Genomic DNA, 18513 nt, shown 5'->3' with positions numbered 1-18513 from the left:
TAAAACCTGACAATTGCTGGGATCTGCTCAGAGGGTCAAAGGTGCTGACCAGCATCTGTTAATTGCAAGTTGTCCTTTATTGGGATACTCCTGACTCCACAGTGCTGTAGATGGCTGGGACAGCTTCCAAGGAAAGCAGAGCAGATTTTGACACCTGTAGCTGAATGTCACTGCTTTTGCCCTATTTTGGCAAAAGACAACATCCTGTTACAGCTTCACTTTTGTCTGGGATGGGAACAGCCCATCACAAACCCTGGAATGAGTCTTTGTTCCAAGGCAGTGGTGCACTATCATGAAAACTCATGAGGCCCTGGCACAGGTTGCCCAGAAAAGCTGTGGCTGCCCCATCCCTGGAAGTGTCCAAGGACAGCTTGGACGAGGCTTAGAGCAATCTGGTCTAGTGGCAGATGTCCCTGTCCATGGCAGGAGGGTTGGAACAAGATGATTTTTAAGGTCCCAACCCAAACCATTCTGTGATTCTATGAAAGAATCTTGAGAACCCTCCACCCAACCAAGCCATCCTACCACTTAAAAATATTGGCCTAGCTCACCACACCCTTGCCATGCTGCAGCTCTTTCTGTACAAGACAACTCCTGTCCATTGTAGATTCTGGTTCCAAACCCCCCAGATTCTGGGTAAAAAGGATGGTGCTCTGTTTTTGTGAAACAGCAGTTACAGAGCCCGGGGGCCACCCTTCTGGCAGTGTTTTACTCACTGGGGAAGTCTGCCTTCCCTCAAAGGAAGGAGCAGAATGCTTCTGGGAGCCTCCGTCCCTGAATAGTCTGCACCATCTGCTGGCATAAGAGAAGGACTGACTCACTAACCATGAATTTTGGGGATGCAGGCGACTTTGGGGAATAAAAAGTCCTGGCTCCAACCTGCAATTATGCATTTCTCCCAGTCTAAAAGGGGAAGAATGGCTGAAGATAATGCCTACCCCTCTAACCAGTGTAATGACACGTACCCTTCAAAAAGAGGCTGTAATTACAGGGCCAGGCAATTTTAACAAGTAAACCCACAAGAATTCAGCCCTACTATGAGGGCACAGCTCTAGCCCACAGGGAACATTTTAGCTTATTTATTTATACAGATTCATTCCTAACATTCAGAAATACCATTCCATGCCTTAGGTAAGTCTTGCCTTGGCTACTGTAACCTCCCCGAATGCCACCCTCTTGCACTGCAACCTCTGCATAATTTGAAACTCAAGTCTTTTGACACCTCTGCCTTCCAGCTCCCCTTCTACAAAGTTTTTTCCCTTGTTCTCAGTTTCCTGAACAGCTTGGTTCTTATTTCCTATTTTCTCTCCTGTTGCCATCACTCCTCCTCCAAGCTATTCTTGTCAAACTATTAATTTCATCTTATTTGACAGTACAGCAGCCCTCCATGACTGTGCTTCGCTCAACAAATTATCAGTTACACCAACCATAAGACTCTTTTTCACTCCACCGGCTTTCCAGAAGAGGCAGTTTGTAAAATGCAAAGTAATATTAATGTCTCTGCTCAGGAATTTCCACTTTGCATTGCTAAAGCTTTCATTTTGACTGAGCTGTACTCTGAAAAGACATGACTAGCACAGGGCGTCTGCTCTATCCATCTGCACCACTGGCTCAGAATATCAAATAAGTCTCAATATCTTTAATATTAGATGTATTTTTTCCTTACCAGAGCAAATTCATATCATCAGTACTTCCACAGCTGAAGTGAGCAATGTTCAGACAGCATATTGAACCCAAACCAGAACAACAGTAAAATGTTTGTATTGATTTAACAAAACTGATTTTGTTAGATGAGTTTAATGCACCATTTCAGGGATACTCTTCACCTACAGGAATAAAACTGGTCTTTCATAACATTCTATGCAACTACCACTCTGATTTAAACAGTTTAAAATGAAACCTATATTTGAGCAGATGAGAGTTCATTTGAAGATAGAGACGAGACATAAAAACTTCTATAGTGGTCCTTCCATAAAGGGCATTTTAATACCACAAATAAGGTTTCAAAAAGAGATGAAAACCACCAGAAAATATCTCCACAGCCAACACCCCCATTCCTGGGCCGAGGATGGTACATTAACAAGCACAAACATCTCTCTGCAGATGATTTCTCACAGAGCAAGCTGAGAAGCAGCTGAAAGCAAAGCTGTTACCCTTCTTGCTAGAAAGGGTCACCTTTGAAGCACTGACTAATCAAAGGGCAGACGACCTGGTTTGCTTTTCCAGCTTGCAAAACCAGCAGCTAATGCATCTCTAAACTCATCCTTTCCCCTTTGCTGAGTGCAGCACACTTGAGGAACTCCTCATTACCTGCCAGCAGCGAGCGTGGCAGCCCAAAGAGTCATCTCGGTTCAAGACTGGGGGCACTGACAGTACTGCCTACAATTTACTTCCAGCATTTCCAAGCAGACAAACAGCTGGATCAGGTTAGCTACGTGTCCAGTTAGCCCAGTATCCTGGCTCTCCCAGTATCCAGTAACAAATGACTGTGGAGAAGAAAGCCAAGAATGACTAAGGACAAGGAAAACCAACTGTTCTCTGGTTGCACTGCCCAGCTGCTGAGTCTGATGTTACATCTGACCATTGTCAGCCTTCAGGGGACCTGTCTTCCACTAATTTGGTTTGGGTTGTTTTTTTTACCCTCAAATCTGTTTATCTTTCATATTCTGCAGAATCTAGTAATAACGAGTTTTACAATTTAATACTTATTAAAAATACACTCCCTTGATTTAAGTGTGCTCCCCTTGAGTCTTCTATTGCAAATAATAATGAAACCCCTCTGCCCCTTTCCTTTCTCCAGATCATTTGTCATTCTGTAAGCTCCTACAAGATTCTCTTAATTCATCTTTTTTAACAAGTCCTTGGCTTTTTAGCTTCTTTCTTTTTCGCCAAAAACTTTAAGCCAATTATGTTAATGACTTCTTGTTAACTAGTAACTATCACTGGATATAAGCGGTTCAGAGCATCTTCCCCTTAGCTGCCTTAAACAACAACAGAATCCTGCTTCTACTTTGTAAGTCTCTCCATTAGATCTTGGACATAAATCCATAAATCCATTAAACACTGCTGCATTAACAATACCTCTGAGACAAAAGAAATTCCCTGATGTGACATATGGCAAAACTGCTGGGATAAACGACTTGCTCAAACAGGGCAGGGAGCGTTTGCCTCTCCAGCCTTTGCTTTACCCACTACACTGCCCTGAGCACAGGGAGCACATTTGTCTTGGAAAAAAGGGTTAAAAAATTAGTGCAATTCAGTGGGAGAGTGGCAGCAGCGGAAAATGGGAGCAGAGCACTTTAAGAGAGCCCTGGGAAGCTGTAACCTGAAGCCTGCCGAAGGCTGGGCTGGGGGAAGCAGCAAAAAGCAGATGTGGCTGCACCAAACCCACACTGTCCTCGACTCGCACCCGCTGGGAGCCCCTGACAGCAGCGGCAGAGAGGAGCCCGAGGTAAGGGACAGCTCAGGGCAGCTCACCTGTGCCCACTGCCAGCGGTGAGGGGAGCACAGGGCAGGGGCTGAGGCTGAGGAGCTCTCAGAGCACCTGGGAAATGGGAAGAATGGTTCTTGTGCAGGTGTTAAAAGGTGTGATTCCCACCAAGAGACCTCACCAAGGATTGGGAGCCACCAGCACCAGCTTTGCCTCTGGGGCTGAACTGTGCTTGGGAACTGGGGTGGTTTTCTGCCTTTCACGCATCTGCCTTGCAGCTTTTTCTCTGTGATGGTAACAAGTTTGGTGACAGTCAAATCCTCTAGAGCTGGTAGCTGCAGGATGCTTCAGGAGTGCTGTGGGGTGGAATGAGCAGAGTGGCTCATGTTTCACAGCACCTCTAAAGGCAGAAGCGTTTATAAACAATGCGAGACTTGTACCATTGTAGAGGGAAAGTAAAGTATTTGCTTTGCACCTGCAGGCCTTCACAAATCGACAACTCCCAGACACAAAGTACCTTCTCAGCTCGTTTCTCAAAGTTTTCTTCCTGTACCTTCCTGACTGTACCATCACATGCTGTCGCTCCTTCTCTTCTCTTTAAAGACAGCCACAGATTTTAATATCATGCCTGAAACATCCCACCTCTCTCCAACCAAATTCTTTTCTCTGCATTGCTGGCTGTGTGCTAAGAGAAATACAAATAGAATCCAGATGTTCAGGCCAATTCAAACGCAAAAGGCTTTGTCTTTTTAAAATGGAAATTGCTTTTTGGCAAAGTTTGAGAAATATGAAGCTGGTGACAGTACTGGCAAAAACAATACAATCTGCAAAACCAATCTCCACTCTCGTGGTCCCAGGAGCTCAGTGTAGTTGGAAGCAGGGGTTGTGTTGAGGTTATTTTTTTTTTCTTCAGAAAAAACGTTATGCTCCATGGAAAACCTTCATCTCTAAACTAGACTGGGCCAAATCTCTTCCTCTCAGCATGCAAGCTTGGTGCAGGCATCCTCACAGAGCCCTCGCTAAGGCCTGTTTAACTGAGACTCACGCAGGGCTTCTGTCATCTCTCTTCCAGCATGGTGCCTGTTCACTGTAAAACTCTGCAGTGATAGGAGCAATCCCAACACTATATCCACTATCATACCACCAAATGCACTGGTTTGTTCCAGATAATAAATTCCTCTTGATCCACATCTTCTGCACCAGAAACCTCATCTACTCAGCAGCTGAGATAGCAGCAGGTCGCAGGATGCAAGTGCACAGGGAAAAGAGGGTACCACTTCTGTGTTGCACTGACTGAACACAGATGAAAACTTAAAACCTTCACTGTGGTGCCTTTTTCTCCATGGGAGAGCTGCCTCCAGAAGAAAAGACAGGAAAGGGAAACAGCGAACTGCCTTTCACTCTGCCTGAACTGGGTCCTGAACTGAGGCTGTTGTAGCCACGTGTATTTCTAGCAGAAGGCATGTTTTCTTTACAGCTGAAGTTAATCTGAAACACATGTTCTTTCTCTGATTTCTCTAGATGCCTGGATGACAAGGGTTAGTTAAATACAACCCTCTTCCTTTAATTTCTGGGAATCTATCTAAACATTGCTTCAGACCAGCCTCGGTGGCGTCTATTCTCGGGGGCATGACACTGCAGCAGCTCTGGTTTACCCACAGCAAAACCCTGGGTTACTCACTGCCCTTTGGACCAGACAGATCTGTCTGGAAGGGCCACATATACCAGTACTGGAGTGATGAAAAGTGGATTCCACAGAAGGAACTGCTCTGGGGAGTTTGGTACTTTTCTCCCACCTCTGTTAAAAAGATTGAATAAGTCAAGGTCTGTCTTTCACTTCTTCTCTAGATCTGGCCCAGCATTAGGTATTTACTCCCCCTCTCCTTATTGTCTTTTAAGAAAACTCTTCTATTTTACTTGATCAAATTGCAAATGAGAAGCAAAGGATGCACACAGGCTGTGCAGCCTTTCAGGTACGTGCAGACACAAGAAACATGGCAAACTACTAACTGAGGCAGCTAACTTTTGTAGCAGAGGAGTAACCAGTCAATGATGTCTTCTGCCCTGTTAAACAATATGGATTTGGTACCTTTTATAAATGAAGACTTGAATTCTTTTATGTCTCAAACTCAGAAGAAATGATTTGGTACTTTTCTGGACCTTGGCACTCAGTAACTGCCAACATCAGTGTAGTTTGGGCCACACACATCTGCTTTTGTGCTCAGGCACACCCACAGTGTGTGCTTGCCCAGTTTTAAAGTCACTGGGGCCAGGCTGGCTGGGTACTTCCAACTAGAGAATAAAACTTGGCTAAGATCAGGTGTGTGTTTCTCAACTGGAAGGACAAGCAGCAGCATGTGTCACTACAGTTCCTGTCACAACCAGGTACAGTGAATACTAGTGGTAGAGGTGTATTTGCTTGGTTGCTCAAACTCTCTCTGCCATGTTCTTACTCTGTAGGTTCAGGCATGCAGATTCCAGTGGTTCTCCTTTTCCTGGGTCTCTTAACAGTCCCAAGCAGAACCCAGAACTCAGCTACTGAGCAGGTGAGTAGGAGACAACAGGCAAAGAGTGAGGGAGAGACACTTGGAGCAGGTAATTTAATTTTAGAGAATCTTATGCAAGGCTTAAGCACTACCCTCCTAAGTTACTAGGATTTTATTTAGCAGCATAATGAGACTAACTCCTGCTTTACCTAGATAAAACCACAGCAGTTACATCAGGGGATGACCACGAGGTAGAAATAGTGGATTTCAAATTCAGTGGTGCCTTTGGCTTTCCTGGGACACTTAAAGTAACTGTTCCCATGCTCACCTCCAAGATTAAGCCAGTATTTCTGTACATCACAGGAGAGTATCTGTAGATTGTTTGCCTTTGACACGTTTATCACAACTGCACCCGCCCTTGCAAACTGCAAGTCTAACCTAAGTGCTCCCTGTACCTGCCAGAACTCTGCCACCGCTGATGGAGCCAACACTGGCGAGGAAGAGGAAGATCCATTCTACAAGACCCCTGTAAACAAGCTGGCAGCTGCAGTCTCCAACTTTGGCTATGACCTGTACCGCCAGCAGTCCAGCCGCACAGCCACCGCCAACGTGCTGCTGTCTCCCTTCAGCCTGGCTACTGCACTTTCTGGTCTCTCACTTGGTGAGTTCCTGCCCAGTTTCCTCACATACCATTTGGTTTGACAGGCTGTCCCTCACTGTTGTTGTTGTTGTTGCTCTTGGCAGGTGCTGGAGAACGAACCGAAAATGTGATTTCTCGTGCTCTCTTCTACGATCTGCTCAACAAAGCTGAGGTCCATGACACTTACAAGGACCTCCTGAGCAGCGTGACTGGACCAGAAAAGAGCATGAAAAGTGCCTCCCGGATCATCTTGGAGAAAAGTAAAAGTCCTTCTTCCCCTCTCTTACATTTTACCTAAATAACTAGCAGCAGGTAGTTATTTAGGGGTGTGTACATACACACACACATGCACAGTGAATAACACAGCACTAACAACTGTGGCTCTGACATCCTCCTGAGCCAGGATGCAGACAGTGCATGGAATGCTCTTGCTGCTTCAGAAACAGCCTGGAGAGTTTGTGTGCACTTAAATAAAACACCAGACATGCACACAAAGACAATGGGGATGGAGCAGTTAACGTGCAAAAAGTCCTAAAAAGAAACTTGCTGAGAATTTTGCCTTCACTCCAGGCTGTCTGGCAGGTGTTGCTGGCTTCCAGGAACCACAGATCGCATTTTCTATTTGTGATAACATTCAGCCATATTCCTTTGTTTAATTCCTTGCAGAGCTATTTTAAATGTCTGCTCTTGGCATGCAATAAACATCTGCTGAGAAAGCTAAGAGCTATCTTTTGGAACCTGCTGGTTCCAAGAATCCAATAGGTTGAGTAAGCTGTACCCATAAAGCAGGCTGGAGAAAGAAGAAAGGCTGATGTTGGAATAGCTGTGTCCAAGCCTTCGGTTCTTATCTCCTTTTTTCCCTTTTCAGAAAAGAGTTATCCCACACTCCAGCACGGGTGGCTGTAGGACTTGGATCAGTTTCCTCGATGGGCCTTCAGTTCTTCTTCTTCAAAGCAGGGTTCTGTATATATACAGCCACAGATATTTTTTGAGAGACCTGCTGCTGGGTTTTGGATTGCAATGTGCTGCCTTGAGATTGTTTTGGTAAGGGAGCTTGCTGCAATATCCATGTTTTTGTTCCCCAGGACTCAGGGCAAAGCCTGGATTTTACAGCCAACTAGAGAAGTCCTACAAGATGCGTCTGAGGGCACTAAGTGGCAATACCCAGTTAGACCTGCAAGAAATCAACAACTGGGTCCGGCAGCAGACAAAGGGAAGGATTATGAGGTTCATGAAGGACATGCCCTCGGATGTCAGCATTCTCCTTGCTGGGGCTGCTCACTTCAAGGGTAAGAATGTTGTGTACTTGGATACAGAGAGAGTCCATTAAGCATGTGTGAGAAGAGGAATGCTCTCAGTTCCAATAAAGCAAACAGACTGCCAGAGACACAGAGTGTGAGAAGAAAGCGTTTGAGAACGTTTAGTAAAGAAGAAAAAACACACACTACCTGAACAGAAATAGTCCTGAGGGAGGAATTATTACTCTTAGGAAGCTGAGTCTTGATCTGTTTGCAGTAAGAGACCAGAGAAGAAAGTTTAAGCTCACAAAACTCCAGAATATCACCACTTAAGGAAGGCACAGCTCAGAGTGTTCTGAGCCTTTTTACCACTGTAGAGGGAATGGAAGGAGATACTAGAGAGCTGTTCTAAAACATGCTGTAAGCCAGTGTCCTGGAGAATTATTGCTTAGAGACAAGGAGCAAAATAAAGGGTGGGGAGAAAAGCACTTTATATGCATTGACACAACTGTTACCCTTTAAAATAGTTTTGTAATTACATAAACTTCCCAATAGCTACTCCACCCATACATACACTGTCTTGATTATTTATTTGCCATTTAGCCAATTCTCAGATGAAAAGGAGGGGCCAAAGATGGCAGTAAATCAGTAGCTCCAATCAGTCTATTTCTATCCCTGTTATGCCTCAATTCTTAAAGCACAAATACTGTATATTAAAGCACAAGATTATTCAGCCACAGACATAAGTCTGGTTTCATATACTATTATTCCAGAAAATCCTCCCTTTTATATTTTAAAAAACAGGGACATGGAAAACCAAGTTTGACACCAAGAAGACTGCCCTGAAGGACTTCCATCTGGATGAGGACAGAACTGTGAAGGTGTCCATGATGTCAGACCCCAAAGCCATACTGCGATATGGCTTTGACTCAGAACTCAACTGCAAGGTCAGAGAGCAAATATTACATAAGATCTCCTAAACCTACTGAGGAGCAGGTTCAGCTACACCTACCTGTTAACCCATGCCAGAAGACAGCCTTGCTCTTCCCATCAGCTAGTTTTGCAATCCCTATTTTGAAAGGCAGTATGTTGATTCTTAGGATATCCAGCTTCTACATCAGCTATGTGACAAGCAGTGCATAATTTAAATAACGCCCAGGTCCTACCAGCCTGTATTGCTTGACTTAAAGTTGGGCAAGAAGGGCAGGGTACACTCCTTAAAATTTTTCCATCTCTACCTCTTTCAACTAATCTTTCACTGTAGCATGAGCTCAAAGGTGTTCTAGCTGAGAATCCCCCAGAGCAATGCTGCAGGATTCGACAGGTGAGAGAGCACTTGCCATATAACAGCAGGAAAAGTGCAGCATGGGTGGATGGAAAGCCTGGGGAAAAGCCAGAGGGGTCAGGAAGCATCACATTGGATAAAAGCAAACAGGGAGGAAGAACAAATGTTAACTGGAAAGGCTGAGCAGGCACTCAAGATTCAGGACTGTGCCTGGTACAGAATGGGTAAAACTGTTTATGGTTGATGTGACCCTTTCTTCTTTCTCTCTTATCTCTGGCTTTGCAGATTGCCCAGCTGCCACTGACAGAGGGAATCAGTGCCATGTTCTTCCTGCCTACCAGGGTGACCCAAAATATGACTCTGATTGAGGAAAGCCTCACTTCGGAGTTTGTCCACGATGTAGACAAGGAGCTGAAGACAGTCCATGCTGTGCTAAGCTTGCCCAAACTAAAGCTGAACTATGAAGAGGCACTTGGCAGCACATTAAAGGAGACAAGTATGTACATCACACCCCCTTTACAGACTGCCAGGGCTCGAAGCAGTGGGCAAGTTGCTTCCTGCTCTCAGAAGAATATGAAGCTGGTGGGTTATTAGTTAGGTCAGTGTGTAGAGATTTCACCAGCAACTAAATCATCTTGCCCAGGACTCCTCAGCTTTTTATCACATCTCTCCACCATGCTCATACAATGCTTGAGATTGAGAGGGTGAAGCTCAGTACAAACAGGTGTAAGCTGCTTCTCTCTGTACCCCCAATAAACTCTGCCAGAGCAGCTCCGTGCCCTCCTGGATCACAGCATTAGCTGTACTGCTCCCCCACCCGCAATCCATGCTTTCAGCTAATGGAATTCTCTTTCTTTCCTCCAGGGCTCCAATCTCTTTTCACCTCACCTGACTTCACCAAGATTTCTGCCAAGCCTCTTAAGTTATCTCATGTGCAACACAAGGCAATGCTGGAGCTTAGTGAAGATGGGGAAAGATCCACACCAAATCCTGTGGCGAACGCTGCTCGTCTGACCTTCCCCATAGAATATCACGTGGACAGACCTTTCCTTCTTGTGCTGCGAGATGACACCACTGGAACCCTCCTCTTTATTGGCAAGATCCTGGATCCCAGGGGTGTTTAGATCCCATCACAATAATCTGCAATGGTAGAGCCCAAATGGAAAGGGTGGTATTGGGAGGGATACAGACTCCCTGCTCTGCTGCACAAAGACACAACTTGCAAATCTTATGCCTTCATGCTGCAATAAAAGAGCTTTTGCTATTAATCTCAGCAAGGCCCTTGAAAGATTGTCTGCCTACATCCTGTGCCTTCACTCCCAATTTTCCCAGTGAGCCACAATGCAGTTCTGTGTCCCGAAAGCAAGAAATACCTGGTGTATACTGCATTCTTCCCTATCCTGCTTTCCAACCTCACACCAGTTGTTGATAACAAATCCCTCATTACTGACAGACCTGTGCTGGAACCCTCCAAGTTCTGCAGTGCCCCCTCTTATAGGCTGTAAGTTTGCACTTCCCAGCCTGCTGCCTCACCCCTCCCAACTATTTACATTTGACACTGGCAAGAAAAGTGCTTCACAGTATTAAAAATAGAAGGCAGTGTGCTCTGGATGACTGTACGTTCATAATGCTCAGGGTACAACACAGGGGAGAGTCACACTTCATACACAAGCAACTCAAACATTTGCTTCCAACCCACACATAGAAATTACACAACAGCCTCTATTCCCAACATACCACACACAGACCTCTCACGTTAGAATTGGTCATTTTATTTACAACAGCCTCACTAAAGAGCATTTCTGATTTCATTCAAGTTGCTGTTACACGATTTTCCAGCTTGTACTACATGACTACCTTACCACACAACACTTAGCTTTGATGAAAGATCACATTGCAGCTTCCTTTGACAGGGAAATTAAGTCCTCTGAAGGATGCTTCTGGGAAGCTCTGACAGACAGGTCTTCATCTCTTGTAGTTCCTGGATCTGAGCACTCTGAGGACCACAGTGCACTGACAAAATCTCCTCTGCTCTTTGAATTGTGCTCAGAGCTTCAGAAACTGCAAATCTGAAATAGGAAGATAATAGCAGAGTATGCAAAATACTTAATTCAGCTTCTTGACTTACACAACCTTTAAACTCTTGCTAACAAAAACCTAAACCTGTTCATGGGTACAGATCCCACCCTCCCCTGCCTTTCAGCACCAGGCAAATCATGTGCAACTTCAGCTGCAAAGGGAGGATGAGGGGGAGGAAAAGGTAAGGAGATGGACAAAAACTGAAAACATTATCTCTGAGTATAGTACCCCCTATTTCCTCACTGTGGCTCCCACCAAAATTAATTCAGTTAAAGGGAGGTGTTGTGAGATGCTTTTCAGAAGCTTTCCAGGGATTTCCTTGACAATAAAGCAAGAGGATTTCATTCTCTCCTTTGAGAAGATGTCAGCAACATTACACAGCTGAGGTATAAACACCAAGGGTGATGAGTTGTCAGAATAAAATGATTGGACAGGGAATAAATTGAGCCAAGGAGAAGCGAAAAATAGACAGGCAAAAGCAGAGAAAACAGGTCCAAAGAGAGCTGTGAGGAATAAGGGAACCCAAGTGGGGTTAAGGAACTTGCACTTGTGTAATGGCCCACTTTGGTACCTGTGCCAGATTGCCCAGTGTCCTGTGAGACACCCTCAGGGTGTCAAGGACCACCTGCCGTGATACTGTGTCAGACACACAGGAGTGGTGCAGAGAAGGGACAGAGGATGAAACCAAACTTACCCATTGAAGAGAATTTGTGCCAGCTTGAAGAGTTCATGACCTGTTTCTACACTTGATGGCCCATGATGCATTTCCACAATCCCAATACTCTTCTTCAGGTGTCTGGCTGCTTCCTGCCACTTCCCTGATGGAAAACCAAAACAAAACAAAAAATGAGAAACAAATAAATATTTTCTAGAGCTATCACCACCCAAAGAATCTGACAGCATTATGCACAACGTGATGAACTATGTCCACAGCATTCTTGGGAGGCTGCTGAACTCAGAACCAGGACAGGCAATCTAGAAGAACACGAGATGACATTATTGTTCACTGGCTGCCAGGAACATAGTTTTGGTCTTTCTGAGAGCCCTGCTGTCAAAACTAGGGAAAAAATGCAAGGGCCAGTCTGAGAAAAGGCTAGTCATGTTAAATTCAAAGTTCAGAAAACATGGGATAATGAGAAGACAATGCCATACCAAGAGTAGCATAGACCTGTGCCAGATGATCCTCCATTTCTCCCATCAGCAAATGCTCTGGAGATAAGAAGTTTCCAGCATCCATTTGACACTTCAGGAGCACTTTGATAGCCCGATCTATAATGAAACAGGTTATAAAATTCATCCTATGGCCAGTCTCCAGCTGTCCATGATCCATGAAGTAAAATCAATCTGATCTCATCTTTGCATCTTACACAGGTAACTGGGATTTGGTTGGGATTCAACTCTGCTTATTCTACCCCAGTGTAGGCCCAACTCACCCCAGGAAAGCAAGGCCCGGGAATGCCTAACTCCAATGTTACCCTGCCTTCTTTTTATTTAATTACTTTACTATGGGACGATGTGTGACTTGGATTAATACCCGGATCAGGGGTATAAAAACCTTAAAGCTGAAGTCCCCAGGGACACCAGGCCACATGCCATAAGACCCCAAAGGCATGAGCAACAGTGCCATCTCATGGCTATAGCTTTGTGTCCCGATGTGTACTCCTCAGCTCCTGACCTTAGAGCAGAAAGCTGAGCCTTACCAGCCTTCCTGTCCCTTAGCAGGTCTAAAGCTTTCTTGATCTGTTGCTGAAGGTCCTGTAATCGGCGTGACAGGTTCTCTCTGCTGACTGAGGTTGCACAAGCTTCATTTGAACAACAAAGCAGGTCTTCTTCCCCCTATGGAAATCATCCCTGTGATCATTCCTGCTCACGTTCAACTCAGCACTTACTTTCCATCTCCATTAGCTCTGTATTGTTTTATAGAGATGCTAAATTGTTTTTCAGTTGTATTCATTAAACAAAGTGACTTTTTCGTAAAGTGCTATTAGCTTATTTGATTTTATAAGAAACAGTGAGATACTGTCATGACTCTACAGTGGCTTTTGCCTTCTGAGCAGGGATTGAACTGAGATCTTTAACTCTTGGCTTTCCCAGAGACCCAAACCTTACACACCCCAGTAAGTTCCACAGTCATAACTATGGGAGAACTACCTGCATTGGAGCCTGGCAACTGGGACAGCAGAATGAGTTTCTCATGGACACCACGCTCTTGACAACAGACTCTAACTCATCAAGGCAAGCCCGACAGCGACACTCAAAGAAATACTGTCTGAGAAGCTGTTGTCTCTCAGCAGCTCCCATTCTACATTGGTGAGGTCCTGGAAAGGAATGGCAAGGGTAGAAATCTCTAAACAGGTACAGTTCTTAATATCAGAGTAAATGGATCTTGGTTATAATCGAGACCACATATGTTTTGGAGAGGACATAGCTGGAGACTGAAAATCCAACAGTGGGCTCAAGTGATAAAATTTTGTGTTGATATCTTTGGTCAAGGCTGATACATAAACAAAGGCTCCAGCAACATCATGGTATTATGGTATTAATATCCACCAGAATGGCAAGGAATGATGCCTGTGCCTTGAGACAAACCCAGAGTTAATGCTTACCATAGCAATGGAAGATCTCTTGGCCCCTTGGGATTGGCTGCGATGCCCTGACAGTGGCAGCTGTCCCACTAAATGACACGCTGGTGTTGGGACAGCACGAGTGGTTCAGGAGGCTGAGGACAGGAAAGAAGGCTGTCGCCAGGCGCACGGGCTTCTTATTTACAACAGCACCATCTCCGGGCCCTGGAGACAGAGGAAGGACAGGGAGGTTGGGAATGGATGCTCACAAACCCACGCAACTTCTGCAACGAGCGCCGTGACCGATCGCAGACAGCAGCAGGAAGGTTCCTGGTATATTGCTGCAATAAATAATAGTGAAACACGCTCTGCATGTGCACCAAGGAACAGGCCAGCGTGGGACAGGCCATTAAATTTTAAGCAAGTCATTTTCATCTGCAGTGGGAGCTTTTTACAGCTGATAATTCAATCTCTTCACTTCGCACAAGCTAGATGAGCAAGGACAGCATGGTTCCGGGCTCCTCAGTACGAGAAAGAGAAGAAGCTACCAGAGAGGGTCCAGCAGAAGCCATAAAGATGCAGAGGGGTCTGGAGCATCTCTCTTATGAGGAGAGACTGAGGGAGGTGGGCCTGGTTAGTCCAGAGAAGACTGAGAGGGGACAATAAATATAAATATCTCAAAGGTGGGTGATAAGAGGATGGTGCCAGACTCTTTTCAGTGGTGCCCAGTGACAGGACAAGGAGCAATGGCCATGAACTAAAACACAAGAAGTTCCACGTGAGGAAGACCCTCCTTCCACTGAGGGTGGCAGAGCACTGGAACTGCCCAGGGAAGGTTTGCAGTCTCCCTGTCTGGAGACATTCCAAACGCACCTGGACATGTTCCTGTGTCACCTGCTCCAGGTGACCCTGCTTTGGCAGGGGGGGTTGGACTGGGTGATCTCCAGAGGTCCCTTCCAACCTTAACGATTCTGTGATTCTGTGACAAGAGAGAAGGACTTAAAAGTTTTTATCTTACCCAACTCCTGCATTACAGTGATGGCTTGTGCATTACACTGCAGCTGCAACACGTGTCTCAGCATCGCTTCTGCCACAGTCTTCAGCTCTGGAGACAACTCATCCGAGGTTTGTTCAGATGTCTTTGGTTTGGGCCACTGCTCAGATGATTCCTGATTCAAAACTGCAGCATGTAGGCCAGCCTCTTGCAGTTGTTTGCATATGGCTACTACACTCAGCATGCAGAGGAACTTGTGTTCAGGGCTGTGCTGCTCAGTGTGGGGCAAAAGGTGGAACACAGCTTGGTAAGAACTGTGATACTGACCACTGTCATCACAACCAGGGATACCTCTGGTACCAGCTCCTGCCTCTGGTGCCTCACTGAGACATTTGCACCCTGCTTTGGGGTTATGAGGGTCCTTGTCCCCGCTGTGGGACCATTCCACCAGCCTGTTAACCTCTGCAAATCCTGCCAGTAGAACAGTCCTCAAGGCCACGTGGCAGAAGACGCCCAACGTGAGAAGCAGCGCTCCCAGGGAACACTCTGTCCTGTGGTACTGCTCCCATGCCATGTCTGCACAGTCCTGGCTGCAGTACTTTGCATAACTGCACCCCCGACAAGGCACTGAGGCCAAGAGCTGCCTCAGACAACGGTGGCAATAAAGATCTGCATTAGTGACCCGAGTGTCCCACGCTGTTTCACCGTCCTGCAGAGGGAGGCTCTCCCCAGGGCAGAGCACACTTACAAAGGCCTCCTCTTTCAATAGGCTCTGTCCTGGCATGATGTCCTGGGAGGCCACCAAGTGTCGTCCTCTCTCTGTATCAAAATTCAAGCTCAAAGACGAAGATGCACCTGAAATACTGTTGTTCTCATCCCAGATCTCTGACTTTCCTTGCATGTCACCACGTGCTTCTTGTGCAGGCTCTGGACACCTCTCTTTCTCATGTAATTTAACCTTCAGTTGACTTAATTTTTTTAGCAATGTCTGGTGTGTAGGACTAGTCATGAGCCCATCCATATGGATTTTACTCTCCACCACACTGAGGGCGTCTGCTGCATCCTGTGACCTCCCCAGGCACAGCAGACACTCAGCTTTCCGCAGCAAGACCTTGGGCAGCAGCCTGTCTGGATAGCCATGGCTTTCAGCTCTGGCAATGTCTTCCAAACAAACCTAGGAACAAAGAAAAGGCCTTTTAAATGTACTTGAAAACCAGCTGAGACTCGTGCTCTTTTATTCCACCTATGATATTCTCGTTAAAATATTCTGTATGTTAATCAGCAAATTCCATGTGCACAGCCAATCTGTGGCCCAAATAAGGGCTCCTGACATAGAAGAAGGAAAGGAGGAACCCTTCAGAAAGTTGAAATAATGGATGTTTCAAGCACAGCTTGGGAAGCACATGGGATCTACAGTCTCTTGTTCTAACAATCAAATACCTGTTCTTGGGAGGCTTGCAGAGCACCCACCTGAACCCTGTGTGCAAACACTGTGCTATAACACCTCAGAGGGTCTGTGGGCTCTTCCTTGTCCCAATCCCCTCTCTTACAGAATCGTTAAGGTTGGAAAAAACCTCTAAGATCACTGAATCCAACCATTAACCCAGCACTGCCAAGCCCACCACTAACCCATGTCCCCAGGAGCAACATCTATACAGTTTTTTAACACTTCCAGGGATGGTGACACCACCACTGCCCTTGGCAGCCTATTCCAGGGTTTGACAACCCTTTTTGGGAGCAAATCGTTCCAAATATCTAACCTAAACCTCTCCTGGAGCAACTTGAGGCCATTTCCTCTTGTCTTGTCACTTGCTACTTGGAAAAAGAGATTGACCCCACCCTGTTACAACTTCCTTTCAGGGAGTTGTAGAGAGCAAGAAGGTCCCCCCGGGCCTCTTTTTCTCCAGCCAGAGCCCCCTCCAGGTGCTCCTCATCAGACTTGTGCTCCAGACCCTTCCTCAGCTCCACTGCCCTTCTCTGGACACATTTCTACACACCTCTCACTACACAGGATGGCTCAGCCCACCCTGTGGGAGTTTGGCCTTGCTTGGGGGCACCCAGGAGCATGGGGGGTGGGTGCTTCCCACCGCTTACCTCAAAGTGCTCCAGATGGAAGAGGGCGGCGGAGCGGTTGGCGAAGCAGACGGACACCTCAGGGCTGCTGGGGGGCTCGTGGGATGCTGCCTGTGGGGACCAGAGAACTGCTGCTGCCTCAGGGATCCCTCACAGGACCCTCCCAGCAGGGTTTGTGGGACCCCCTTCCTGGGGATCCCCTCATGGGACCCCTTTGACGATGAGGGGGGTGTAGGAGTTCCTCTCGAAGGATCCCCTCATGGGACGCTTTTGTCTGTGAGGGGCTGCAGGACCCTTTCCCTGGGGATCCCCTCACAGGACCCCTTCAACCATGAGGGGCTGCAGGAGCCCCTCCCTGGGGATCTCCTCATGGAAGCCCTTCGGCCATGAGGGGCTGTGGGACCCCCTCCCCAAGGATCCCCTCACGGGAGCCCTTTGGCCATGAGGGAGGAGCTGCTCTGGGGGCTGCCCCACCACACCCACCTTTGAATAGAGCCTCAGGGCCATCTGGTACCGCCGGCGGCCGAATTCCCGGTTTCCCTGCTCCCGGTAGAAGCTTGCAGCCTCTGGCTCTTTGCCCGTGCACAGCCGCTGGCACAACCGCACCAGGGCCGCCTCTTCTTCCTCGGTCCTGCAGGACACGGGGGTCAGTGCCACACAATCACAGGATGGGTCAGGGACCACACTGGGAGGGACCACAGTGGCTCATCTGGTCCAACCAGGGTCATCCCAGAGCACCTGGCACAGGATTGCATCCAGGCGGTTCTGGAGTATCTCCAGTGAGGAGGACCCAACACCCTCTCTGGGCAACCTGTTCCAGTGCATGGTCACTGCACAGTAAAGAAGTTCTTCCTCATATTCACAGAATCACAGAATCAATTAGGTTCGAAAAGACCACTAAGATCATCGAGTCCAACCTACGACCACCTTGTCAACCAGACCACGGCACCAAGTGCCATGTCCAGTCGTTCCTTAAGCACCTCCAGGGATGATGACTCCACCACATCCCAGGGCAGCTCATTCCAATGTCTAATCACCCTTCATCAGAAAAAATTCTTCCTAATATCCAACCTAAACTTCCTCTGGCACAGCTTAAGACTATACCTGCTTGTCCTCCCTCTAGTTGCCTGAGAGAAGAGACCGATCCCTCCTTTCAGGTAGAAACGTGGAATTTTCCCTAGTTAGAACGTCCTGGACATCAGTTTCTTCCCGTTTTCCTTTCTCCTATTGCCCGGCACCCCCGAGTAGAGCCTGGTCCACCCCTGACACCTCCCTCTAGATATATATACACATTAATGAGGTCCCCTCTCAGCCGTCTCTTCTCGAGGCTGAACAGCCCCAGCTCCCTCAGCCTTTCCTCACACCAGAGATGCTGCAGCCCCGCAGTCACCCTCGTTGCCCTGCGCCGTTCCCGCTCCAGGAGCTCCATGTCCCTCTCGCACCGCGTCCAGCCCAGCCCGCGGCTCACCGGAGCAGGTCGCAGCCCAGGCGCACCGCGTCGTGAAGCGAAGCCGCCGCCAGCCGCTCCCGCAGCGGCGGGTCCAGCTCGGCCCAGCGCCGGGCGAGCAATCCCCGCCACTCCGGCCCCGGCAGCGCCATCTCCGGCCCCGCCACTCCGCCACCAACTGCCACTGCCATGGCGGCGCCCAGAGGCGCCAGTGAGGCGAATACAGGGAATACTTCCGCCGTACAGGCCCGACAGCCAATAGAAGCTCTGAGCTGCT

General features: G+C 47.3%; 2 protein-coding genes across 6 annotated transcripts; one reads left to right on the top strand and one right to left on the bottom strand.

The window, feature by feature from the left end:
* Positions 1–3321: 3321 nt before the first annotated feature.
* On the top strand, positions 3322–10352 carry SERPINF1 (serpin family F member 1). 4 transcript variants are annotated; one of them, XM_027666893.1, is made up of 9 exons: positions 3352–3451; positions 4952–4968; positions 5891–5976; positions 6379–6577; positions 6661–6816; positions 7642–7845; positions 8599–8741; positions 9365–9575; positions 9944–10351. In XM_027666893.1, exons 3-9 carry the CDS (start codon positions 5899–5901, stop codon positions 10201–10203), a joined length of 1251 nt encoding a protein of 416 aa, XP_027522694.1. In that variant the 5' UTR covers positions 3352–3451; positions 4952–4968; positions 5891–5898; the 3' UTR covers positions 10204–10351. The 4 variants fall into 4 exon arrangements, with proteins under 4 accessions (XP_027522693.1, XP_027522694.1, XP_027522696.1 ...); XM_027666892.1 differs by lacking the exon at positions 4952–4968 and having other exon boundaries at positions 3322–3451; positions 9944–10352; XM_027666895.1 differs by lacking the exons at positions 3352–3451; positions 4952–4968 and adding an exon at positions 5230–5254.
* Positions 10353–10830: 478 nt separating this feature from the next.
* Positions 10831–18388, bottom strand: SMYD4 (SET and MYND domain containing 4). Of its 2 annotated transcripts, XM_027666890.1 has the most exons (10): positions 18258–18388; positions 17273–17420; positions 16811–16900; positions 14741–15890; positions 13765–13947; positions 13310–13476; positions 12859–12994; positions 12311–12427; positions 11853–11976; positions 10831–11148 (listed from the first exon to the last, which is right to left on the bottom strand). In XM_027666890.1, exons 1-10 carry the CDS (start codon positions 18386–18388, stop codon positions 10998–11000), a joined length of 2397 nt encoding a protein of 798 aa, XP_027522691.1. In that variant the 3' UTR covers positions 10831–10997. The 2 variants fall into 2 exon arrangements, with proteins under 2 accessions (XP_027522691.1, XP_027522692.1); XM_027666891.1 differs by lacking the exon at positions 12311–12427.
* Positions 18389–18513: the final 125 nt, after the last annotated feature.

This window comes from Corapipo altera, unplaced genomic scaffold, assembly GCF_003945725.1.
Source record: "Corapipo altera isolate COAL_440 unplaced genomic scaffold, ASM394572v1 181, whole genome shotgun sequence".
NCBI lineage: Eukaryota > Metazoa > Chordata > Aves > Passeriformes > Pipridae > Corapipo > Corapipo altera.
This window is presented reverse-complemented; position numbering and strand designations above follow the sequence as displayed.